This window comes from Saimiri boliviensis, chromosome 7 (assembly GCF_048565385.1).
Source record: "Saimiri boliviensis isolate mSaiBol1 chromosome 7, mSaiBol1.pri, whole genome shotgun sequence".
In the NCBI taxonomy this organism is placed as follows: Eukaryota; Metazoa; Chordata; class Mammalia; order Primates; family Cebidae; genus Saimiri; species Saimiri boliviensis.
Window position 1 is genome coordinate 74,250,043 of NC_133455.1, and position 24,536 is coordinate 74,274,578.

At 34.7% G+C, this 24,536-nt stretch overlaps 1 protein-coding gene and 1 long non-coding RNA gene across 8 annotated transcripts in view; both read left to right on the plus strand.

Annotated features, from left to right (window-relative positions):
- The window catches only part of SLC16A7 (solute carrier family 16 member 7), a 187,421-nt gene that overhangs the window by 117,601 nt on the left and 45,284 nt on the right, over positions 1-24,536 (plus strand). For all 7 annotated transcript variants that reach the window (XM_074402822.1, XM_074402818.1, XM_074402819.1 and 4 more), the window contains one exon: positions 2,496-2,742. In XM_074402822.1, the coding sequence (XP_074258923.1) occupies positions 2,526-2,742 (217 nt within the window). In that variant the 5' untranslated portion in view covers positions 2,496-2,525. The remainder of the gene's footprint in view (positions 1-2,495; positions 2,743-24,536) is intronic.
- LOC141585136 (uncharacterized) lies at positions 2,749-23,777 on the plus strand. The gene is made up of 2 exons (XR_012518469.1): positions 2,749-7,519; positions 7,924-23,777. It is a non-coding gene; the product is annotated as an uncharacterized LOC141585136 (long non-coding RNA).

The following is a 24,536-nucleotide window of genomic DNA, read 5'->3' on the forward strand; positions in this document are numbered from 1 at the left end:
AAAGGATTTGCCTTTCTCATACCATTTAACAATTCCTAAAATTTTTTTCATTACATTAGCTAATAGAATGGTATATGTATTTATCATTTATACCAGTACTTCCTATAAAAGAATAATTTGAGACTGCTTTTTAAAAAATAAACAAATATTAAAGTCTCACATTGTACCCATAAATATTTAATAGATACAAGTAAATATATAAAAATGTTAATTTTTAATGTATGATTATATAAATAAGATGTAAAATATAAGAAAAAACAATTAAAAAGGAGATATTTTCTATACAAATTATTGTGGCAATTAAAAGCCTTATTTAGCTATTTTATTTTAGTGAAAAAAAATTTTAGGGATAGGGCCTCTCTCTGTCACCCAGGATGGAGTGCACTGGCTCTATCGGAGCTCACTGCAGCCTTGAACTCCTAGGCTCAGACGGTCCTCCCCTTCCACCTCTGGAGTAACTGGAAACTACATGTACATACCACCACACTCAGCTAATTTTTAAGATTTTTTTTGTCAAGTGGTGAGTCTCACTATGTTGCTTTGGTGTTGAAATCCTGGACTCAAGATATCCTCCTGCCTGAGCTTCCCAAAGTGTTGAGATTACAGGTGTGAGCCGTCACTCCCAGCCTTATTTGGCAATTGTGTTTTATACTTTTTGTATTTTACATACTACGTAAAACTTGTATAGCCAAAAGATGAAAATTAGTAACAAAGGCAATTAATTAAAAAAATCATAATGTGAAAAAAGCAGTGTTCACAATTGTATCTATAATGTATAAGATCACCACATTATGTCAATTAATCAGAAATCTTAGAATATAGAAAAAATAATGAAAAGAAATATGCAAAATTATTAATAACTGTGAGGATACAAGAAAAGTTTGGAGAGCCCTCTTTTATAATGTAACTGTATAATGTTAGAAATTAAAAGAAAGAAAATGCAGTTGTTGATCGAATTCAGAAGTAGCCAGATAGATCTGCTACTGTGTGACAACATTTGTGACAACATGGATAAACCTAGAGGACATTATACCAAGTGAGATAAACCAGACACAGAAAGACAGATATTTCCTGATCTCATTTGTATGTGAAATCCAAAACAGTCAAATTCACAGAAGCGGAGAACAGATCATTGGTTACCAGGTTTGGGGAAGTAAAGAAACAGAGAGATGTTTGGTTCAAAGTTGCAGTTTTGTAGAATAAGTATAGTCAGTAATACTGTATAGTATACTGTAAATTTGCCAACAGTGTAGATTTCAGGTGTTCTGAGCACAAAAAAAAAAGTGGTAACTCTATGAGGAAAGGAGTATGTTAATAAGGTTAACTGTAGTACTTATTTTGCTATGAATATGTCTAACAAAGCGTCATGTTTTGTAACTTAAATGTATTTTATTTATTTAATTATTTATTTGTTTAGAGACGGAGTTTTGCTCTGTCGCCAGGCTGGAGTGCAGTGGCACGATCTCAGCTCACTGCAACCTCCACCTCCCAGGTTCAAGCGATTCTTCTGCCTCGGCCTCCCGAGGAGCTGGTACTACCAGCGCATGCCACCACACCCAGCTGACTTTTGTATTTTTAGTAGAGTTGGGGTTTCGCCATATTGACCAGGCTGGTCTCAAACTTATCCTTGTGATCCACCAGCCACGCCCAGCCTATAATTGTTATTTTTAAAAAATAGTAGGGGCTGGGCACGATGGCTCTCATATGTAATCTCAGCATCCCAACTTTTAGAAGTCTGAGAAAGGTGGATCACCTGAGATCAGGAGTTCAAGACCAGCCTGGCCAACATGGTGAAACCCCGTGTGTACCCAAAATACAAAAATTAGCCGGGTATGGTGACGCCTGCCTCTAATTCCAGCTACTAGGGGGGCTGAAGCAGCAGGATCACTTGAACCTGGGAGGCGGAGGTTACAGTGAGCTGAGATTGCACCACTGCACTCCAGCCTGGGCAACAGAGCGAGACTCCATCTCAAAAAAAAAAAAAATGGTGGGTTAGAATTTCTCTACAATCATCAAAAAGGGTAGATAATAGAAAGCAATGAAAAAAGCCAGTAGATCATGTCAAAAGGCTATGCAAGCATCATTTCATTCATTGGCCTAGCCTTAAACAGGAAGGGAAAATGAGATCTTAAGTATCAATTAATGAGGTTAAAACAACTGGTAACTGAAGTAGAATATGTATGAGATCTATCTTAGAGATATGTCTGATGTATAGTGTAACATGGTACTTCAGTTCAGTTCTAAATTCTTAACTTCATTTTGAGTAATTTTTGTTTCAATAATCAAATTAAATTCTTTCAATATTTAGCCTACAATAATCAAAGGTATATAACTTGCATCAATTTTTTGGTATATATTCTGAGTATGAGTATGAAAAATATTCATGGAAAATCGTATTTTAGTTTGAGCTAGAAAATACTATATTAGTCACTATCAAGAGTGGTAAACAAAAGGGGAAATAAAGTTTAAAGTGTGATTTCATTTTTTTAATATAGGTTACTTGAATTTCCATTAGAGGAGCAGAAATGCCACCAATGTCAAGTGCCCCACCTCTGCATCCACCTCCCGATGGAGGATGGGGCTGGGTTGTGGTTGGAGCAGCTTTTATCTCCATTGGATTTTCATATGCATTCCCCAAAGCCGTCACCGTATTCTTCAAAGAAATTCAGCAAATATTCCATACTACCTACAGTGAAATAGCATGGATATCATCCATTATGCTGGCTGTTATGTACGCAGGAGGTAAGCTTCTTGCAATAAATAGAATCGTGAATTAAGAAAACAATTCCTTCATGTCACAATGTTTTACATATTGTGTCTTGGTATATTAAAACCCTGTTTTTATGTTATAATCACTTAAAACCAATCAAAAGTATAATTAGAACTGAACTTTCAATGATTTTAGTGATTCAACATCTTGAGCTCTTTGCTTATAATTGAATCTTAGTAGAGGATTTGTTTCAATAAGCATTCGTAAACACAAAGCAAGATTTACTAAATTATGGAATTTCCAAGTGAAGCTACTTCATTTAGTTTGAAATAAAGTCCTCATCATAGTGCTCATGTCATTTTTCATTGTTGCTACCTCTGGTAGAAATGCTTTCTTTTGAATGAGAAGGAAATTTAAGTTGCTGACAGTTTAGAAGAACAGAAAGTACATCACTTTAAGCTGCAAAATGAAGGGTTAACATGTACATTCTAGACCCATTCAAATTTGTGTGATTGAAATAATTATTTATCTCTATAAGACTCATTAAATATGACATATTCTTAATTTAAATGGTTGCCTGACAATTATCTTATTACATTCTGTGTTCAAATTAGGGTATGAGTCATGAAGGATAATGCATAAATCAAAGTACCATCACACTTGTAAATGCTGAAAAAATTGGAATTACTAGTGCCTTATTATGTCACCTGTTTTCTTTAAGTCAATCCCAATAGCAGACCAGACCATCTTATAGAATTTTTTGAAAGTCATTACTTAAAATATATGTCTTTTAGAGTTTTTATTTTTCAAGCAGATATTTGACTTTAAAGGATATAGACTCAGACTATAATAATTTAAAGAAATTATATCAATTATCTTCTGCAATTTATTATTTTTCAAGTAAGGATAATATGGCTCTTAGTTATGGAGATATAACATTAGCATAATATCCAGTATTTATTAATATTTACTTTCACCCAGGGCCTAAGTACTTAATACGTGTGATATGACTTAATCCTCTTAATGATCCGTGAAATACATATTATCTTCTCTTTATTCCATAGCTGAGGAAATAGACAAAATAGCTCTCCCAAGTCAAATAGCTTGTTAGTGGCAAATAGACTGCAGCTCCAAGCATTTAATACCTATGGTCTCTGACTTTCTCATATCTTTCTCTTTACATCTGAAGAATGACAGAGCCAGGCTTAGCCCAGGCCTTCTATAAATCTGATTTATTATTGTTTCCACTTCAGTTCAGTGGCTTGTGTACCATCTCTACCAACATCATTTGTTCAGTGACATAATTATTCTTTAGAACATTATCTTTTTGTTGTACTACAAAGGTAAACATTTGATCCTGAAATAATTCTGTGTGTGTGTGTGTGTGTGTGTTTGTGTGTTTGTGTGTGTGTGTGTGTGTGTGTGTGTTTATGTGAGTTGGTGTTGGAACGTGTTTTCTACTTTTTGTATATAGTGATTTTGTATTAATACAGCATATGTTTCCCTTATCTATTTGGTTAGGTTAAACATGCATTTTTTTTTTCCCAGTGTCAAAAAGTGTCCTTTAAATGCTATTTGGGCATGTCAATTAAAAATTCTACTTCTAACATACATTCAGTGAATCTTCTTTGGACAGTTGCTTTATAGATTGTAAGAATGTTATTTCTTATGACTATGGAAACTGTAGGTATTATAGACTAGATATTCCTTAATCCTGTGGGTCAGGTCTTGTTTAATAATGCTTCGCTAGAGCAGCACATAGTCATCTTGAGTTGAGCTCCAAAAGGTGCTAATGTTAAGATATGTAGGGTTTTTTTTGCTTCTTAAATACAATTCAAACAGTCTTTTCTAGTGAATTAATATAGGTCCAATGAATTTTGTCTTCAGGTTATATAGTCATTAATTTCTTATTGAGCAGAGAGTTGATACTCATCAGTAGGACAAAATTTTATACAGTGTTTTAGTTAAGTCAGATCTTAATTTACTTTCTCTATTCGTTTTCAGACCTCAGCGTCTCAATGACTTATTCCATATGATCTTACATGCTGTAAAACAATACATGTTATTTCTTGCTGAAGCAATATTTCAACAGGTGGTTATTTCATCACTTAAGACTTTGTATATTGTTCCCTAAATGTGCTCCATCTGCTGGACAAAGAGTGAAGGCAGACAGCATGTAAGATCATATGGAATATTTTAGATGGTAGGCCTAGAAGGAATAAACATTATTTCTGTATATAATCCATTGATCAGAACTCTTATACTGCCCTACCCAGAGTCAGGGGCCATGGATGCTGGGAAATGCAACCTTCCTAAAGGAAAAAAAACAGAAATACATAACATCCAGCCAGTCCTAGACAGAGCTTGATATCTCAACATTCACCATAGAGAAAAAAGCATGTGTTTATAGACTTGCCATGGTCATAGGACAGCACTCCACCCTCTGGCTGGATCCATAAGGAACATTAGAATAAACAATGGCATAATTAACTTTCTCAAACCACTAAATCTCAATATGAAACTATAATAAGTAAATAACTATACTATATTTACAAGTAAATATTTTAATTTTATTCATACTTATTTTTCTATTTTATTATATGGTATAAATTTTTAAAAGCACAAAAGAACTCTTTTGAAATTCATGAAGAAAATGGTAGTTTGCTAAAACAGTTATAAATTTGGAAAATGCTGCCTTAAAATTTTTAGGGTAATAGATAAATAAAGTATGTCTAAGTTAAATATGAACAGGGATTTTATGTATGCTTGTTTTGTGAAAACAATTCTAGATACATACAAATTCTTAGTATGTAGTAATTGATGATGGTTATATCTAGGTGAGATACAAGTAAGTACTTGGAATGTTGCCTAAAGTCCTCTGTTATCAGGGCTAAATCATGTAAATGTATTTTATCTCTGGCCATGGATAAAAGTCAGGAATTGCAGAAATTCTGCTCACCTCTGGTCCTTCTTTTAAAACTGGAAACACAATTCTAGGCCCATTGTCTAGTGAATGAAATGCTTTTACTCGCCATGTCCACTGTTGAATATAGATCTTATAAGTTTACGTAGTTTGTTGGAAATAACATCTATGTCTCATCGTAATCTTTTAACCAAAAAATTATTGGCACATTTAAAATTATAACCGAATGTAGAAACAATTTTCTTTTTTTTGAGACGGAGTTTCGCTCTTGTTACCCAGGCTGGAGTGCAATGGCGCGATCTCGGCTCACCGCAACCTCCGCCTCCTGGGTTCAGGCAATTCTCCTGCCTCAGCCTCCTGAGTAGCTGGGATTATAGGCACGCACCGCCATGCCCAGCTAATTTTTTGTATTTTTAGTAGAGACGGAGTTTCACCATGTTGACCAGGATGATCTCGATCTCTTGACCTTGTGATCCACCCACCTCGACCTCCCAAAGTGCTGGGATTACAGGCTTGAGCCACCGCGCCCGGCCTTTGGAAACAATTTTCTTAATGTGGATGCAGGTAATTTTTTCAGAAACATATTAACTATTTAGAACAAAAAGTCTAATATAGTCAGTTAATCTAAGACACAGGTATTAGTCCTGTTACATTACAGTTTTTCTTCAAGTGTGGTCTACAGAATGCTTTGTTTCTAAATCATGAATCTCATTAAAAATGCAGTCCTAGGCCTTATCCTAAATCCCATTTTATAAGGATTTCTGTTGTTAAAGTTCAGAAACTTGAATTTTAACAAGTGTCTCTGAAAACAACTTCACTTTATATACAACATAGGGGTTCACACTTGTAGGAGAAAAGCAGTATTTGATTTAAAAATACTTAAATTTTCTTCTAGTATGTGAAATATCACTATTTGTAGGAACCTATTAGATTGATGATTATAAAATAAATTTAAAGATCATAAGGTGAAAAGGCATAGTTTACTGTGAAGTATAATGAGTCTCTCTAGCAAGTAGCTGAAATATTCTGTTCAATGCAATGCTAATTGCATTAGCCTAGAGAACACCTAAGATCTGACATGCTCATTAGGGCTTAGCACTCAACCTATTAATCACTACTGTGGGGTCACTGAGTAAGACAGAGCGTGTTCAGAGGCCTGGCCTGTGATGTCAGGACTGGAGTCTCTTGTAGTAATTAGTTGGCATCTGGGCTTTGGTAACAAGGTATTATCTTCCCTTCTGATGTCTGAATTAAAAATGAAACTAATAAAAGGTATGCAGGAAGGATGGAAAAGAATGCAAATTATGTTTATACCTTACTTCATCCTTAGAATAATGGCATCAAATTACAGCAACCCATCTGGATGTCCATATGTTCTCCTGGAGGTCTAGCAAATTTTAGCAAATAGGTCAAAGAGTATGGTCACCCCATTAATAAAGCACTAAGTAGAGGCAGAAAACATATGATAATTTAAACTTTCTACACTGTTTAGAAGGACATTGGGTTTTATTTTGTAAACAGTGATAACATAGGATTATCTTTTAGTGCAATATTTGTTTTTGTATTCTATTGGGACAGTCTATACATGGTTATCTATACAGTTACTGACTACAGATATTTTGGACTGCCAGTTTCTATGAGTACTTTATGTGATTTTTTTTCTGGTAAAAATCTCTTCTGACTTGGAAGAATCAGCCATTCTGGAGAGCAGAATTGACTTTGTCTCTGTGGTAACTTATTTTTCTGTTTTATGTGAATAGTGACTGCCAATTGTGCTAAAGTGAGGGTGATGGTTTTGTGATGGACTACTTTACACAGGGTTTGAACATTAGAACACTGAGCTTATTTTACTGGAGGCCAAGAAGCAAAAGGTTTTAACATAGCAGGTTGGTGATCATAATACACAATGTGTATTTTTCTATTTGCTTAAAATTTTCTATAAGCTCACTATATTATTCTATGTTGTGCCCTAATATTTTGCAGAATGAGGGAGGGTATTAAAATAATTCATACTGTGCAATATCTTAGCAGCAGTAAAAAAGGAAAGTCATTCCATTCCTATGTTTGAGATAGCTATGGCTTTCATATTAGATTTATAAAAAACAAAAAGTACTGGGTGCACTTGTACAGTCCTGTGCAAGCAGGCTGTGGACTCCTTATATCTATGGCATGTTAGATTTTTTTTCATCCATGGATATAAATATTACTAAAGCTTTCTAGGAAATATGGTACAGTGTGGCAGAAACTATTATGCTCACCGTCTATCCATGTGTTCCTCTGTATTTCCCAGCTTTCCTCCCCTTAAGCTGAGACCAAGTGATTAGTTCAGACCAATGAACTGTAAGTGGAAGGACGTATGTCACTCTGGACATCTCCTGGACAAGGTGGTTTGATATGGCATGCACATTTTCTTACTCTACAATTATATAGACTATACTAATCATTGCAAACATGAAGGGTTGGTTTATCGTTTAACTACAATATAAGTTACATAAATTATTACATGGGATGAGAACACACTATGAGATATCCTTAGTCAATTTAGCTTATATTATATTGTGAGAATGTACAAGTGCTACTTTATCAGATCTCTTCAGAAAAGAGGTGTCCTTTGGTATCTCAAATGAAAAAGAAGTTGTAAGTGGATATTATCATTGCCAGTTTTCGTGGAATAAAATTGAGAGGCAAGGACTTCAAAAACACAAAGTAGGAATGAAGTCATGGCCCTGGAGCTTTCTGTGATGAAATCTGTTTGTCTCTTCCAAAACAGGGATGAAGGAGGCAGAGATCATTGACAGATTGGAAGTGTGCTTAGAGCCTTTGAAATTGTTCCAGGATATAGTTTCCCTACAGATGGCTGATAATCTAGTGCAAATAATATCAGATAGTTACTAAATGTTATTTTCAACAGAAATTTTAAGCACCTTTATTGCTGACTGATATGTATGCCTTAGTGAACTTTTCACTGATGTATAAAAAGAACCTTTTTATTAATTTATGACTTGACAAGAATAAGACTATTTTTCCTAATTTTTGGCTTAAAAGTTTTCTAAAATATGTTATATCATTACAAACTTTATGCAGATGTGTTTTTGTTGCAAATGACAGAAACCTGATACAAGTACCCTAAAGCCTAAAGAGAAGTGTTCACGTTGTAAATTAGAGGAGAAGCACAGATACCAATGTCTTCCAGGTCAACTAGCACCGGTAATTCTATTTGTCCAGCATTTTGAACTCTCTCTTCTCTCTTCTGCTTCTTTAGAGGGTAGCTTTGTTTATTTATATTAATATTCTTCCCCTGGCACAAGGAAGATGCTTACCAACATTTCAGCCTCATCTTTCAGCTCAAATTTGACCCTAGGAAGACTGCCACTATTCCCTAAGTTATTCTTTGGCAGATTCTAAAGAAGATCACTAGGACATGGCCTACTTTGTATTTGCCCTGCAGGCAGTGAATGAATGAGGGACTAACATTGGCAGCCTGAGGGGAACTATGTATCTGAGATAGGAAAGGAGCAGTTCCTCAATGGAGGGCACTACTGTTCCTTGAGGAAGGAAGGATTCTGAAGAGACAAAGTACTAATATAAGCACTTACTGCTATGGTTTTTTTAAAGAGATTAATGTGTTATGTTTGAAGAATAAAAATATGTTCGGTTTTATTAGTCACTCATGGGGGAATTTGCATTTAGATATTTTATACCTACCTAGCAAGCTACACAGAGATAGGTTACAGGTCAAAATGCTTATGTCGTATCTGTTGTTCGTAAGAATTGGATAAGCCTGCACAACTGCAACACTTATTTACATTAGAATTTTTGTAGATAGGCATTGATTATCACCTTGGAGTTTACTGAAGTTCTTTTTAAAGGAACACAACTTCTTTAAGCTATAAAAGTAATAATAATTACACTAAGAATAGTCTTAATCACTGGAAGGGTGTTGAGTGTGAAGTTTTGGAAGGCTTCTGTGGAAGTTTTGATGGATTTTTGAAACTGCTGAACAATTGATGATCCACAGCCTTGAATTATTCTGACTAGAGTGTGCTGCGCATGACTGTAGCATTCTGCTGGCTTATGGGTTTCTGCTTCGGCCTTGTATCACATGCAGTCGATTATTGGATTAACGGCAGCCAGTGGAAGCAACCTGTGTATTTTCTCAGCACCCCAAGAAATGAGTGTGCATTCTTAGAAGGCCGAAACAGAATAAAACCAGTAAATAGACCTCTGATCTACTTCAGATTTATCTCTTCCCTTTATATGATGAGTAAAGAGCATCTGTAAATAGGACGATGAGAGAAATCTGGATAGTGAACAAAGAGGAGCAAAGGGAGAAATACGATGTGTTTGCAGGTGATTTGGAGTTTCTTTTAATTTTTCCAATCTTCTACCAGATAATCCACTGTTCATGTATATGACTTACATTGATATAGAAATACAAGAATCGGCTGGGTGCAGTGGCTCATTCCTATAATCCCTGCACTTTGAGAAACCAAGGCGGGAGGATCATTTGAATACAGGAGTTCAAGACCAGCCTGTGCAACATTGTAAAATGCTGACTCTACCCAAAATACAAAAAATTAGTAGAGTATGGTAGTGTGTGCCTGCGGTACCAGCTACTTAGTAGGCTGAAGTGAGAGGACAACTTGAGCCCAGGAAGGGAGGTTGCTGTGAGCTGAGATGGCACCACTTCACTCCAGCCTGGGCAATAGAGCAGGACCCTGTCTCACAATAAATAAAAATAAATAAATAAAATAATCTATAAATCAAAAGCATTTAAAGTATCTTTTTGGTCCTGTTTTTTGGCCCTATTAGGAAAAATAGTAAGTTCAAAACATTTAGGATTTTATCTCAGCTGGTGTAAGCTGCTGTGATATTGGTGGGAAGATGAAATGATAGGTGTTTTGGCAATGGCAATTGTAAGATCTATGTAGCAAACAACAGATGGTTGCTTACTTGACTTTTGGGCAAGAACTGGAACATAGAAGCTGCTGTCGAAACAGATATTATTCCGTGTTTCAGATTTCTATTATCTTCCAAAGAGTGAACATGGATCTAGAGACCGAGAAGTCTTTTAAAGCCTCTCTTTGTATTCTTAGTCTCTTGTTGTGTGAGACAAACTTTTCCCCACCTCCATCAGAAATATGCAAAGGGTTGAATTTTAATAATCTGAGTTAGAGTGTCTTTGAATATGCAGAGTTTGTCTTAAACTTTCCAAATACTTTTTGGGCACCAGGAGTATTTCATGATTAGTTTAAAATATATGTAAAGTATCTACATAGAGTTAGTTTGGCACTTTCAGATAAAGAAAAACAAGTTTAATCAGATGACTCCAATAGAATGAACTACAAGCCCTTCTTACGAACACTGCTTCTCACGAGAAATATTAAGTACCTCTATGTTGTGGCAAAAATATTACTTAATGATATTCCTTAAATCAATTATGATATGTTTTGGAAGCTGGATAAAACTTTTCAAAGGCAATATAACCTCTGCCCCTTAGAGTTGCCTCCCATATTAGATCAGAAACAATTGAACTGGAATCCTGAGGCAATTTGTGCATGCTTGTGAAACTGCTTTTCCTAACAAAATAGCCTCACCTCTGTGCCCTATAAACATGCCAAAATACGAATGTGGGAGAAAAAATGAAAGGTTTTTATTCACTTTATATTTTAAGTTTATTTTTGTAATCTCTTATTTTATTTGGGTGATTTTATTCTCTTTGCTTTACTGAAGGAAATAACAGTGAATGTTGAACAATTATATTTAGAATTTTTTCTACCTACTTGTGAAGAAACAAAATTGGAAACAGAAATACCTTTTACAAAATATATTTTCTGCAGACATTCATGCTCCCTTAGGAGAGTCAGTAGTAGTCAAAACAACACATCTCACAAAGTATCTAAATTTCTGTTTGGTTTCAGACAGTTCTTTTTTATTGCTTTAGCTAAGTGATAAATATTTTTTAACCATGTAATAAATTTAATAAGGTCCAAATTAAATTAGCTACATATACAAGTACTAGTTTTAGCTTCAATGATACTTATGTAATATTCCAAATATAACTCTTTATTTTTTATGGTGATTTTTTTCTAAGAGGTGTTCCTTTTTCCACTGGCAGTCTCTTTCATTTATTCCTTGGGAATGCTTAATCATTGATTTTAATTAAAGACCCTACATACAATCTTGTTTTAAAAGCATACCAAAAGCTTTCAGACATGAGTAACTCATGTTTTTTACTAAATACCTAAACAATTTTTTTGCCTGTTTTTTTTTCTTTTCTTTTTTTCCTTTTTTTAAGAGCATTGACATAGTGGAATAGTGGTAGGGAATGGAAAATTTGGCTGTGTTCAGATTTCAATGCTGCTACCTTCTAATTGAAATTTGGGAAAGATACTCAATACCTCTCTGCTTCAATTCCCTATACATAAAATGCCCATAGTTTATTTTTATGAGCTAATACTCCTGAACCCTATTGATTAGCTCATAATTAAAGAGGATAAGAAAGAACAGTGTGGTTATCTGGGTGCAGATGTCTTACCATCTCACCCTGTTTATGTTAAGGTTATGTTCTAGCATTTAGCTTATTTAAGCTTTTTTTTTTTTAAATTCAAATTTATACAAAGATATGGCAGCTTCTACAGCATGGAAACTAGGAAAAATAGATAAGAAGGAATGAAGTGCCTGCTTTGCCTTATATTTCAACCCAAAAAAATATAACATAAGGAGAAAGAATGATCCATCTTTCTGTTACTCTGGCCACTTTTAGCCTATGATGCTTCTAGACATTGTCTAAATTAGATATTTTAACATTTAGTCCAGGCTTTATGTGCCATCATCTAGGATCCCATTCCCCCACTTTTGTTGTTTTTTTCAATGCACTAGACTAAGAAAACTCATCACATGTGAAAATGTATAAATTGCAAAACCACTGTAATTAGAGAGGTCATTGTACTTTACCACCTTTTGCTGTGAATAGCTGTGTATTGTGTTCGAAAAGACTAACAATAGGTGCACAAAATGAGCACCATTCTTCATAACATGAGAGAAAATTAAAAACAGAGAAGCTAAAATCGCCAGAAGCACATATTTGTGAATTCATGTTTGTTTTTGAAATAGAGAATCTCTCTTCTAGTAAGAGAGACAAATCAGATTTTATCTTTACAGAGTAAAAATATCAAGTCTAAAAAGTGATATAATAAAACAATACAAAATCCTGAAGAGTGTGGATTATATGAATAGATGTGTTAATTAAATTCCATAATATTAGAATTGCAATGGGAAAGAAGACAGACAAGTAGGGCCCAAGAGAAGCCTGAAAAAGATCTATTTTATAACATAAGGGGAAAATATACAAAATTTATGATCCCAATAAATAATTTATGTTATAAAATTTGGCTTGAGTTAAACCAAACTTTATAACTGTTTGTAATAAATAAACTTTAGATAAATTCATTAGTGATAGCTGTAGGTATAAAGAGAAACAAAGGTATTAAATGTATATTTCATGTCCACACTTACTGAGGATTGCTGTATTTTGAATTTACTGAGAATAAACATGTTAATCTTCTAAATAAATATTGGAAACAGAACTCATACCTAGGTCTATCTGACTTTTAATCTCATGTTTTTGTTAACTTTTCTGGAATAGGAATGCCTCACGACTCTTCCTTTCTTTTCTAATTCCTTCAAGTTGGTGTCGTGTGCAATAGCTGTATATTCCATCAGTTTATTGATGTCTTATTATAGGATTGCTGTCTAAAGAACACAGAATTGGAAAGATAATCAATTTGTTCCAGTTTGGAATTTCCTTTTTTTCTTTTTTCCCTTCCTTCCTTCCTTCCTTTCTTTCCTTTTTTTTTTGAGACAATTCTTGTTCTGTCACCAGGCTGGAGTGCAGTGGTGTGATCTTGGCTCACTGCAACCTCCACTTCCTGGGTTCAAGAGATTCTTCTGCCTCAGCCTCCCAAGTAGCTGGGACTACAGGTGCATGCCAGAATGCCCAGCTATTTTTTTTATTTTTTGTAGAGTTGAGGTTTCACCCTGTTGGCCAGGATGGCCTCAATCTCTTGACCTTGTGATCCACCGACTTTGACTCCCAAAGTGCTGGGATTACAGATGTGAGCCACTGTGCCCAGCTCTGGAATTTTTTTTAGTTATTGTTAATTGTTACTTATGTATTTATAGTTGACTAAAATTTATTAGGCCTTTTTCTTTTTTTAAGTACACTTTCATGAATTTAGTCTATGTTTTCTTCAAATTGATTTTTAGTCTTGTGAGAGCATAATTAATACCCATACTAACAGAAATATATAATTTTTGTTATTGAAAAGGACCAGTCATAGTAGCGTAACTTTCTTGTATCACTAAAATAAAATAGTGAACAAAAGTATATATTTGATGTCAGACCTAGGAATGTCCAGTTTCTAGTATCTCCTTAAACATGTGACCCATCCCTTCTAAACTTTAGTGCTTTTCTACAATATGGGGAAAATTATATATTCAATACAGACACTTTTTTTGTAATTGAAAAAAGGTAATGCATGTAACAATAGCTATCAACACCATTATTATCATCCAGTTTCTTCCCCACTCCTTGTCTTCCAGAAGATCCCTAATTCCTATGTTCTAACTCTTCAACTTGTCATTATCAATAACTTTCAAATAATCTCAATTTTTAAATAACTTACTCCTCAATCACTATGTCCTATCTTCCACCTCATTATTTTGTAGTACTGCAGCTGTCATAATTCTTTTGTTCCATTTGGTACTGTTAAGCTGTTTATATACTGCCTCATCTATCACTGCTTTCCATACCAGCTTTACTTCCTTACCTAGCTAAATTTCAGATTCAATGATTCAGATTCAATGATTATAAGTTTCTTGCATACATTCTTAACTCACCTACCTACCATTAATTTTTTTTGTATCTCTTGATGAAACCAGAACTCTGGCTAAAGTCATCGGCTCAGTTCCTTTATCTCCATGGCAGAATGTAAACCACACTGTAGGATTTACTAATCTCTTTGTTTGATGATCAATAATCTTAGGTGGGCCCGAAATGCTGCCTGGTAATGATATTTTATATTCTATAACTAGCCTAGTCTCTCTCTCACTCAATGAGATGATTCTGTCTCATTTATTTCTCATTCCCCAAATCCACTATCATTTCTCCTTTCTTCATCTCAGAAGATAACTTTTATAGCTACTTCATTCAGAATGTTTAAGGAATGAGTAGAACTGCCACATACTTCTACTACCACATTCTCCCACCTATTTACATTCAGGCCTGTGTACATTACCTTTTTTCCTGTATCAGTATCTGTCCTAACTACTGCCAACTATGCACTTCCTGTCTCACCTGCTCAACTGTTAACGGACATTACTGTGGACAGAATTCTTTCTTCTCTCTCCATTCACAATATCCCCCTCACGACTGGATCATTCCTGTAGCTTATAACCATGGTATTCTATCCTCCAACTTGGGAAAAAACAAAACAAATGGAAAATGTTCTTTAGACCAAAGTTACCTGTCAGCCAAAACCATGCTTACGCCCTTCCCTTTAAGCAAAACTTCTTGAAAGTGTTGCTCCAGTTTCTCTCTTCCCCTTCTTTTTGCCCCCACTCCAATCAGAATTTATCGTGTACCCCTCATCTGAAACTGCTCTTTCCAAGCTCACTCAGGACTTCCATGCTACCAGTTTAGTGGTCATTTCTTAGTCCTGATTGTAATTGACCTTTCTGGAGCATTTGATACAGTATTTAATCACTCTTGGTTTTCCATAAAATACTTTCTTGATTTTACTTATAAAATACCACACTTAGGTTTTTTCTCTTGATGCCACAGCTTTTCAGTATTTATTTGTGGTTCTTCCTTTCCCTTTCAACTCTCAATGTTCAAAAGTTTGGCTCTTGGATCTCCTTTCCGTATATACTTGTCCCACAGATGACCTTGTACCTTCTCATGACTTTAGCTCATATTTATGGGTTAATGCCTCCTAAATTTATATCTTCAGTTCCAAATTCTCCTGAACTCTAAACCTGTATACAAAGCCTCTTTTCAGTATTTCCACTCAAATGCTTAACAGGCATCTCTGACTTCAGATATCTAAAATTCATCTCGTGAAATTCTCCTCCAAACCTGTTGATCAGGTCAGAAACATTGGAGCCATGCTTTGATTTTTCCTCTCTCTTCTTTCACTGTCTTAAGTTTCTGTTAGCAAATTTATTGATTCTTCCTTCTAAATAAATCCAACACTTGATCACTTCTCATCACTCTGCTGCTGTTACCTGGCCCAAGGTACTATTATTTATAGTCTAGATTATTTGTATAGTCTATGATTTGGTGTACCTGTTTCTGAATATACCTACCAATGAAATTCTGTCATAACCTATGTTCAGTCATACTCAAACCTAAGATTACCCAACCCACTCTGATTATCTACTCTCCTTGTTATCTCCCTGAACTTTTCTTCTGTTATCCTCCCTTTTGCTCATTCTGCTTTAGCTGTGCTATCCACCTGCTGTTCCTAGAATATACCAGCCATGCTCTCACCTCAGGGAATTGCACCCACTTTTCCCTTTACCTGGAATGACTTTCCCTTGCATTTAAAAATGCCTTCATTTCTTCTGAGTCTTTGGTCAAAATTCTCCTCTCGTAGAGTTCTTCTAGTCTACTCTATCTAAAATTTCAACACCAAATTACACAGTTCTATCCAAGTGCATTGTGTTGTGTTTTCCTCTGTACCAATCATCACTATTATTTACTTTTTATTTGAATAGTACTGTCCTATAGAACTTGCTGTGGTGATATAAATGCTCTATAAATCTGATTGTGTCATACATGTTATCCACTAGGCACATGTAGGTATGGAATACTTGAAGGTAGTTTGAGAAAAGAACTGAATTTTTATTGTATTTTACCTTAATTAATTTAAATTTTAAAAGCCTCCCTTGGCAAATGGTTACCATATTGGGCAATGCATGTTTAGAATGTAAGCTTTCACTTCCCCACTGGAATACAAATATCATGAGAGCAGAGTTTTTTTTTTTCCTCTGTTGTGTTCGTTGCTGTATCCTTAGACATATGCTGGCATATAGTAGACAATATTTTTGAAGAAACAAACAAACTGGTCATGATAACAATTGTCATAATAATGATCAAATAAGACATTGAAAGACAATTCTAGTCCTTGTTCTGCCAATCAATAATGTGGTGATTTCTCAGAGGTTACTTACTTTCTTGGAAGCCAAGTTCCTTCACTCATGTTTTTCTCTTTCATTTAATAAACATGTATTGAGACCCTCCCGTGTACTTGGAATTATGGTAGATACTGATGTACAAAGATGACAAAGATGTGGTGCCTGACAAAAAGCCCCATTTAGTTAGGAGGAAAGAGAAGGAAACTTTATTAAAGCTCCATGATGCTCCTAAAAATAGATATGTGAATTGCTATAGGAGAAGATAGAAGAAATAAAGGACAGCCTAATGGTCAAGGGAATAATTGATGAAAGGGAAAATGGCAAGCCTTTCTTGAGGATAAAAAAGATCTGGAATGTGTAGAAAGAGTCAGCATTTTAGTATAAAGGCAACAGATGGCATATTCAAAATTAACTCCTTCCTCTGGTAACATGAAATGTGGAAATGTGGGATATTTAGGCATAAGGCATTGCACGATGACTCCGTGTGCTGTTGTTATGTTGAGGACACAGTATAAATATGCACAAATACTCTTATGAAATCTGAAAATCCTTCGGCTATTTTCTATTACAAAGTTCTAAAACAATTCATATTTGTTCTCAACTGTTGTTCCCCTGTTTATACTGCTTTTTTATATCTATTGTCTTTTTGTCTTCAATGTAAGAATTATTTTCCCACTTATGGTTAATGAATATTTTATACATTTTCATTTTTTTCATTCTTAAACAGGCATGCAGGTTATAAAAACTCAAAATGAAAAATGTAATTGTGGAGATTAAAGAAAGATGCACATGCACTTTCCAAGAAACTTTAAAGCAGAAAAGCCTGAAGGCTGTGCAAGTGCAGAGCAGCTTCTCTTAGATCCTCAACAGAACACAGCTCTTGTGTGTGTCGCTCATTCTACTGCTGAGGATTAAGTGACAGTGGAATAAAACGTTAAAACGTACTGGTAATGTGATAAAGCAGGGCAACTTTTCACCTTTCACACCAGCCAAAGAACATATTGGATATCTCCCCTGAAAGCTAAGCTTATTGTTATAGTTTAATACAACTTTTCAGGTATCTGTTAAGGAAAGAAGAAAATAAATTAGTCTGTAGGTGTTTATATCAATTATAAATAATAAAAAGAATTATAATTGAACTTGCAAATCTGATGTATTACTTCCAAGTAAAAACATGTTGCAACATTTATTTCTATTGCACTTTCAACATGTATTTACTTGGAAATATTAGCAAATTCAATTATAATTCTAAGTAACTATTACTACAGGACTTGCTGGAACCAGTTGGGTGCTTATATTTGACATGTTTGCCAAACTGCACAAAAGAAAAGGGCTAGAGTTTAAAATATAAATGTGACTGTATTTAATTTTACAGAGCATGATTAACTCGTTTATGATGTCACTCAGTATTATCATTAGAATTAGTTAAAGAAGTGGAGGATTTTCTTTTGTATTTTAAGAATAACTTTTTAAAAATGAAGATGTATATGGAAATTCTGAATTTAAGAGGATAACACTAAAAGCAAGTCTTATATAAATTCTTTTTCCATGAAATGAAGGTGACAATAGAAAATTTGGGGTTTGTGAAAATACCAATAAATTAGATGAATTATGCAAAGTGTAGTGTATTTCCTGCCATGTAATAAATGCTCAAAAATGATAGCTAAGGATATTTCATACAAAGGAATAATAATATAATTACAAAAATATTGTTGGATGAATGCTTTCCCTCAAGAACACATCCGTATTTAATCACAGAGATACTGGGAATAATTTGTTGCTTAAATGTTCATAACTAAAAGTATAAAATACTATTGATGAGTTCTTAATGCCATACTACAGGTGTAGTTTATCGTTAAGCAGCTAGATTCCACTTTCAACTCCATATAACTTAATATTTTTTTTAAATTACTACATTGAATCATTATTATATGAATTCATAGATCTTTATGAAGGGAGGGAAACTTTTCTCCATTGCTTTACTTTACAGATTAAGACAGGAGTTTTCTGAAAGCCATGCAGAGAGTGAAAGCACGAAGTAGGATGAGGGCATCCACTTTCAACTTCCAGGATTTTGTGGCACCTTCTATGATTGTTTCAGAAGTATTTTTCCTTGTTGGATCAGTCTCCATTTCCCTATTAAAAATTGTACGTCAGATTCTTTCACTAGAAATAACTTTCCTCTGCCAAATTATTTCACCACAAAACAATGTTTTATAGGTTTAAAATGACTTCTTTACTGCCTAATTACACTCTAAGATATGTGAGATATATTATGAAAATTATACCAAAGAAAATGTTATGTAGTGGTATTGTAATTATGCTACCTGGTGAATAACAAATGCTTTTACTTTTCAGTACGTTAAAGCCTTTCAAACAATACGAAGTTATTCCGTCACTGTCCTTAGTAATCTTTGGCTACACTATTCAGTTTTTATTCTCTTTCATCCCTCATAAATTAGTTCCTTAGCCTTTCATACATTTCATTTGTTTTTTTTTCCTGCTTGGCCTCCTACATGTTCTTATTATTATAATTTAGTTTTTGAGTGTTGACAGTTTACTTGGCACTGTTCACAGCATAACATCTTTTTTTATACAGAGGTGACTAAAATTGCCACATTGTGTTTAGTGTGGTCTCAGAAAGTCACAGACTGAACTTTCACTGGACTAAAGCATTCTAATCTCATTTGGAATATGAAGAAGCTATCAAAATTCACAGTAAGTGGTTAGATTTCGGAAGCATTTTTTAGTCTTAGTCTCATTTCTCCTCTGACCATGTTTAAAGTTGTTTTAGTTACAGTGATCAGTGAGTACATGTCTAATTTGATTTCCCTTAGACCGGTAAATTATCAGAATGCTACTCTGAATTCCAGTGGCGTTCATGCCAAAATTAAGAGTGACATGCGACTCTTTTGAGAAAGGTCTTGGGAATATAAAGAATGGCTATTTTCAGGAGGCCAAAGTGTGTGTTTTTACAGAATCAGTACTTTTAAATTTGTTAAAGGAACAGAATAAATTTTTTAGTTGTAGGTTTGTAGAAATATTAAGTATATGGCTTTCAAGTAGATCTTCCACCTTAAAAATAGGGAAAAAAATAAAGAGTAGGGAAAAAGGGAAAGAAGGGGAAGATTGGATTGATTTCAGATACTATGAGAGACAGCTTTGTTTGTTTCATATAATCATCTTATTTTTACTGCTCTTGGATATTGAATTATATGCTCTAAAATCTTATTAACCAATTTCTGTTTCACTAGATAATGATGGTTGTGTCAGTTGTCAGCAAGTTAGTAAATAGCATTAAAAATTAAAAGGGTACCGAACCAAGGACCAGGAGATCTGATTTCTAGTCTTGGATTCTCCATCTTGGGCTGTCAGGACTGCTGGCTGTACTGTTTCAGGTTGCGCTTTCCCTTACCTTCCTGTCCTGAGATGTTGCAGTCTCAGCTGAGCCTCTCCAGAAACTCACCTCCCAGTAATCATTACATACATATCTGAAGAAAAATAGGAATTGTATGGAAACAATACTTTAAAATCAGATTAAGAGATTTATACTTTATGCTGAATACATAATAGATCAGAATAGAGATATGCAGTCACCTCAGAAAATTTTAAAACGCATCCAGATTGCAATAATAATTATACTAAATTTATTTACTTATCTGAAGAAGGATGACAATCGTAAGCCAAAACTTGTCAGTATCTATGCAAATACTGATCAGTGGTGGAGGAACTTTAGCCAACTGATATTGAGTATTACAATTCTGTTAGCAAGATCATAAAAAATATGAGATGGATATATATGTTGTATTTAGAAGGAATAAAAATATATATTCAGGTAGAGTGAGGTAATAAGTCATGAAAAGATGATTTAGTCTCTGGTGATGACATTTACAGTTTCATCATAGGCTGACAATGGAGAAGTGGGTACTTGTGAACAGAGGATAAAGGAAGAGGTATACAAAATCTCAGAGAGTAGAGAAAGCCAAATTACTATAAAATTATATTGCAGCATTGGGACACTGCTGACATTACATTTGAAGTTTGATGTCATGAAATTGAAAGGCACCACATAGTATGGTTTTGTGATCTAATCCAGCAAGTTTCAGGTCTGTAGTAAAGAAACATTTGAGTTCATCCTGGGTTAGGTATTTTCCACATAAACATTGTGTGGAGAGGAGTAAATGATTCATAAATGCTTTCAAAGGAGTTGCTGTAAGAATCTACCATCTAATTTAAATTATATAATAAGGGATCAAAAAGTAGGAGAATCTGGTAAATATCAGGGGTTGGAGTGAAGTAATAGCATTTGTGTATTGGAAATCTTCATGAGGCTAAGAAACTGTTAATAGTGAGAGTATCTGAGCAAGTGAAATGAACTAACAGTGGTTTAAGTTGTTGAGGGGGATGTTTACATTTTAATTGTGTTGGGGGGAGATAGTGTCATACTGGTTAATGACAAATTCCAGTTTATGACTGTCCAGTATATGATTGAGGTGGAATGTGACAAAAAAGAGAAAGATGTAAGGTCAGGGGAAATTAAAAAGTTGAGAAACTTAAGAAGGCACACATATACCGATGTCACTATGAAAGATGATTGGAAATGGAATAGAGATAGAGTCTTAGCCAGCAGGAAAAGGTGAGAAGAGACCCCAGTGGATAATTACAACAAGGAGGTTGGAGAGGGTGCTATGACTTGATGGAAGTAGCTTTAAAGCGTAAAGTAAAAAAGGTAGAAATTATAAAGCAAGGGTATTGCATGGTAGGTTTCACAGAGCAACCTAGACACTTAAAAAATCACTTCTGGGGGTGATCACGATGACCAGGGATTTGAGGGTCTGGGCCAGATGGAAGTGTGGGCACTTACACACTGCTAATCCTCTGAGTTCAAACACTTTCTTTAGTGACATCCTGACATCCACTGCATATTGTCCTCTTAGCTACACAGTGCAGTGAGGCCACCTATTGGCTGTTAGCAGCTCTTTACCAACATAAAAATTCACAGATAATAATAGTATCTTGAACTAAAATGGCAGTGATCAATGTGAGTTTGCCCCAGGAGATGTGCGTGTTTGCAGATTACTGACAAAAATAGTATTGGAGCTTTCAAGTACAAGAACCAATTGTCCGCTAGATGTGGTTGCTCATGCTTTTAATCCCAGCACTTTGGAAGCCAATTAGCCAAGCATGGTGGAGCGGGACTGTAGTCCCAGCTACTCAAGAGGCTGAAGTGGGAAGATCACTTGAGCCGAGGAGTTTGAGGCTGCAGTGAGCTATGATTGTGCCACGGCACTGCAGCCTGGATGATAGAACAAGATCCTATCTCTTAAAAAATAAGAAACTATCATCAAGCAATGTTTCGATAATGAATGCCATCATGTGAGATCTATGGGATGACATTCATCCCATATTTCCCCATGAAAAGATATACACTTTTATGCTTTGTGGCATACTTTCTTCCTATTAGAGGAACATAGGAACCTAGAAATTCTGAAAGTTTATTAACTTCTTAAATAGGGAAATATCAGATAGTTAGGTGTCCTACCTAGATACTTGTCTGAGATTATTTTTCCAATTTGTCTCAACCTTCATGTTATAATTTATTTTTGTCAATTAAAAAATGCAAAATACTTTTTCACTTCAGATTATTAGTGGTGCCGTTAAGTTGCATGTAAGTTATGCCCTCTATATGTTGTCACTGGATAGTTAACACATTCTCATTAATCATATTTATGTGTGGTTTGTATAATTGAGTTAATAATTATGCACTTGTCCTTTTAGTCATTTATTCTTCATATTGAGGTTACTGTTAAAACTTACGTAATTTAGACAATTTCACAGAATCCATACATGTTGAAGGAAACTATTGGTGGTATAACTCATCATGCTGATTACCAGGCTGCCCGGGTGGGCATTGCCTTTTTCTGTCCCATCATCTCCTTTTGACTTCTTACTTTATGTAAATCTTCTAGGACAAAAGTAAAAAGTAGCATGTCTCTCTCATTCTGTTTCCCCGCCTCTCTCTTTATTCTCTCATTATTAAATGCCTTCTTCTAATTCCCAAATCGTTATTTTTTTGACATTTTCATTCCTGTCATTTGGTTATACTTTTATAGCTTTTAATCGTTTCATTGCACCTGGGTAAACTAAAGCTTTTTATGGTTCATCTTTCCCTACAAGAAGCCTAACCGTTTCCCCCCTTAATTCTGGTATAGTTAAAAAGTCACATAGATACATGCTTTTGTGGTTCTTAAAAAGATTAAATAGCAAGGGCATGGATCCTCACTATGTAAACAGATTCATTTCATTAATTTTTGGCTTAAAATAGGTCTTCATTTGTCACTTAAAACTGTCCTATCAAAAGTAGCATCTGAATGCAGGATGACAAGTTCAGGAAAAGCTAAATATAGTGTTCAAATAGCACAATGTATCTTGCTGACAATTTAGCTGAACCTACACCTGGAAAATGCCATCCAGTCATGTGCTTTCGTGGAAAAGTTAAAAATAAGTTTAGGAAGGGATTCATTCTTTTGAATAATTAAAATTTAATGAGCATCTCTTTTTGTTCTACTGAGTTGCAAGCTTTCACATTTGCAAAAAGATTGTTCTGTGTCTACAGAGAGGTCAATTATGGCCATACCACTTGTAGTGATCTAGATTTGAAATTTCAGTACTGAAGTTCTTCCCCAAAATTAATTCAGGATCTAACAGGAATTATTGGAGCCTTAGCTTGCATTTGTCCACATCGGTTATTGCTAAAATAGTTCCTCACTATTTGCAGGGTTCTTTGCAAAAAACAAAACAAAACAAAAAAAAACACCTCTGACATATTCAGGCACCTCTCCGTTAGCACTGTCTACTAAAACTAACTTTTAATCTTCTACTCCCATCCATGTGGTTAGTCTTAAGTCTGCTCTTAAAGAGTGGGCTTCCCAAAATTAAAAATAACCAGACAACACACCTCCTAAAATGACAACCTACTGGAATTTCCAAAATGTCACCGACTGCATAGCTTAGTATATTATTATAAGTGTAGGATATATGTTACCATATGAGAATTTATAAAGGTTATTGTTATATAGTATAGTTGCAACTGAGTACAAATATTGGTAAAGCAAAAAACAAGGCTATGTACAATAAACAAAGAAAGTCACCAAAAGACACCGAGATTGACTTAGATAAGGAGGACAATGTAGGTGACCATATTACAGAGGAAATTTTGTCTATCTAGGCAAAGTTCATCTTTTTTTTTTTAATTTTCCTAGTTTATTTTGAGAGACATTCAGATTCCAAATGGCGTTTTTATGCCCAGAAACTCTTCCTTGAGATACTTGCTTTTCAGAATGGAATGATTCAGGACAATTCTCCTCTACAAAAATATTACTTTGTTACTAGATTTAAGAAAGTTTCATGCTTCCTGAGAGACTTGGTTTCAAGTCTCTTTACCACCTGTACTTATCTATAGCAGTGTTTATCCAAAGATAAACAAGAGCTTTGCACTACTGAATAGATTGTTTATCCCAAAAATCAAAAGCTTTGCACTACCAAGCAGATTGGAAACAAAATAAGGGGAGGTTGTCACGCTACAAAATAAATGATCATGAAAATGTAATCTAAGACATACATGTTCGTTTACTAAATTTCTGCCAAGACAGGTCCTCAATGTGTTTATACCAAGTGTCTTTTCCTTGGCTGTTATAATTCCTT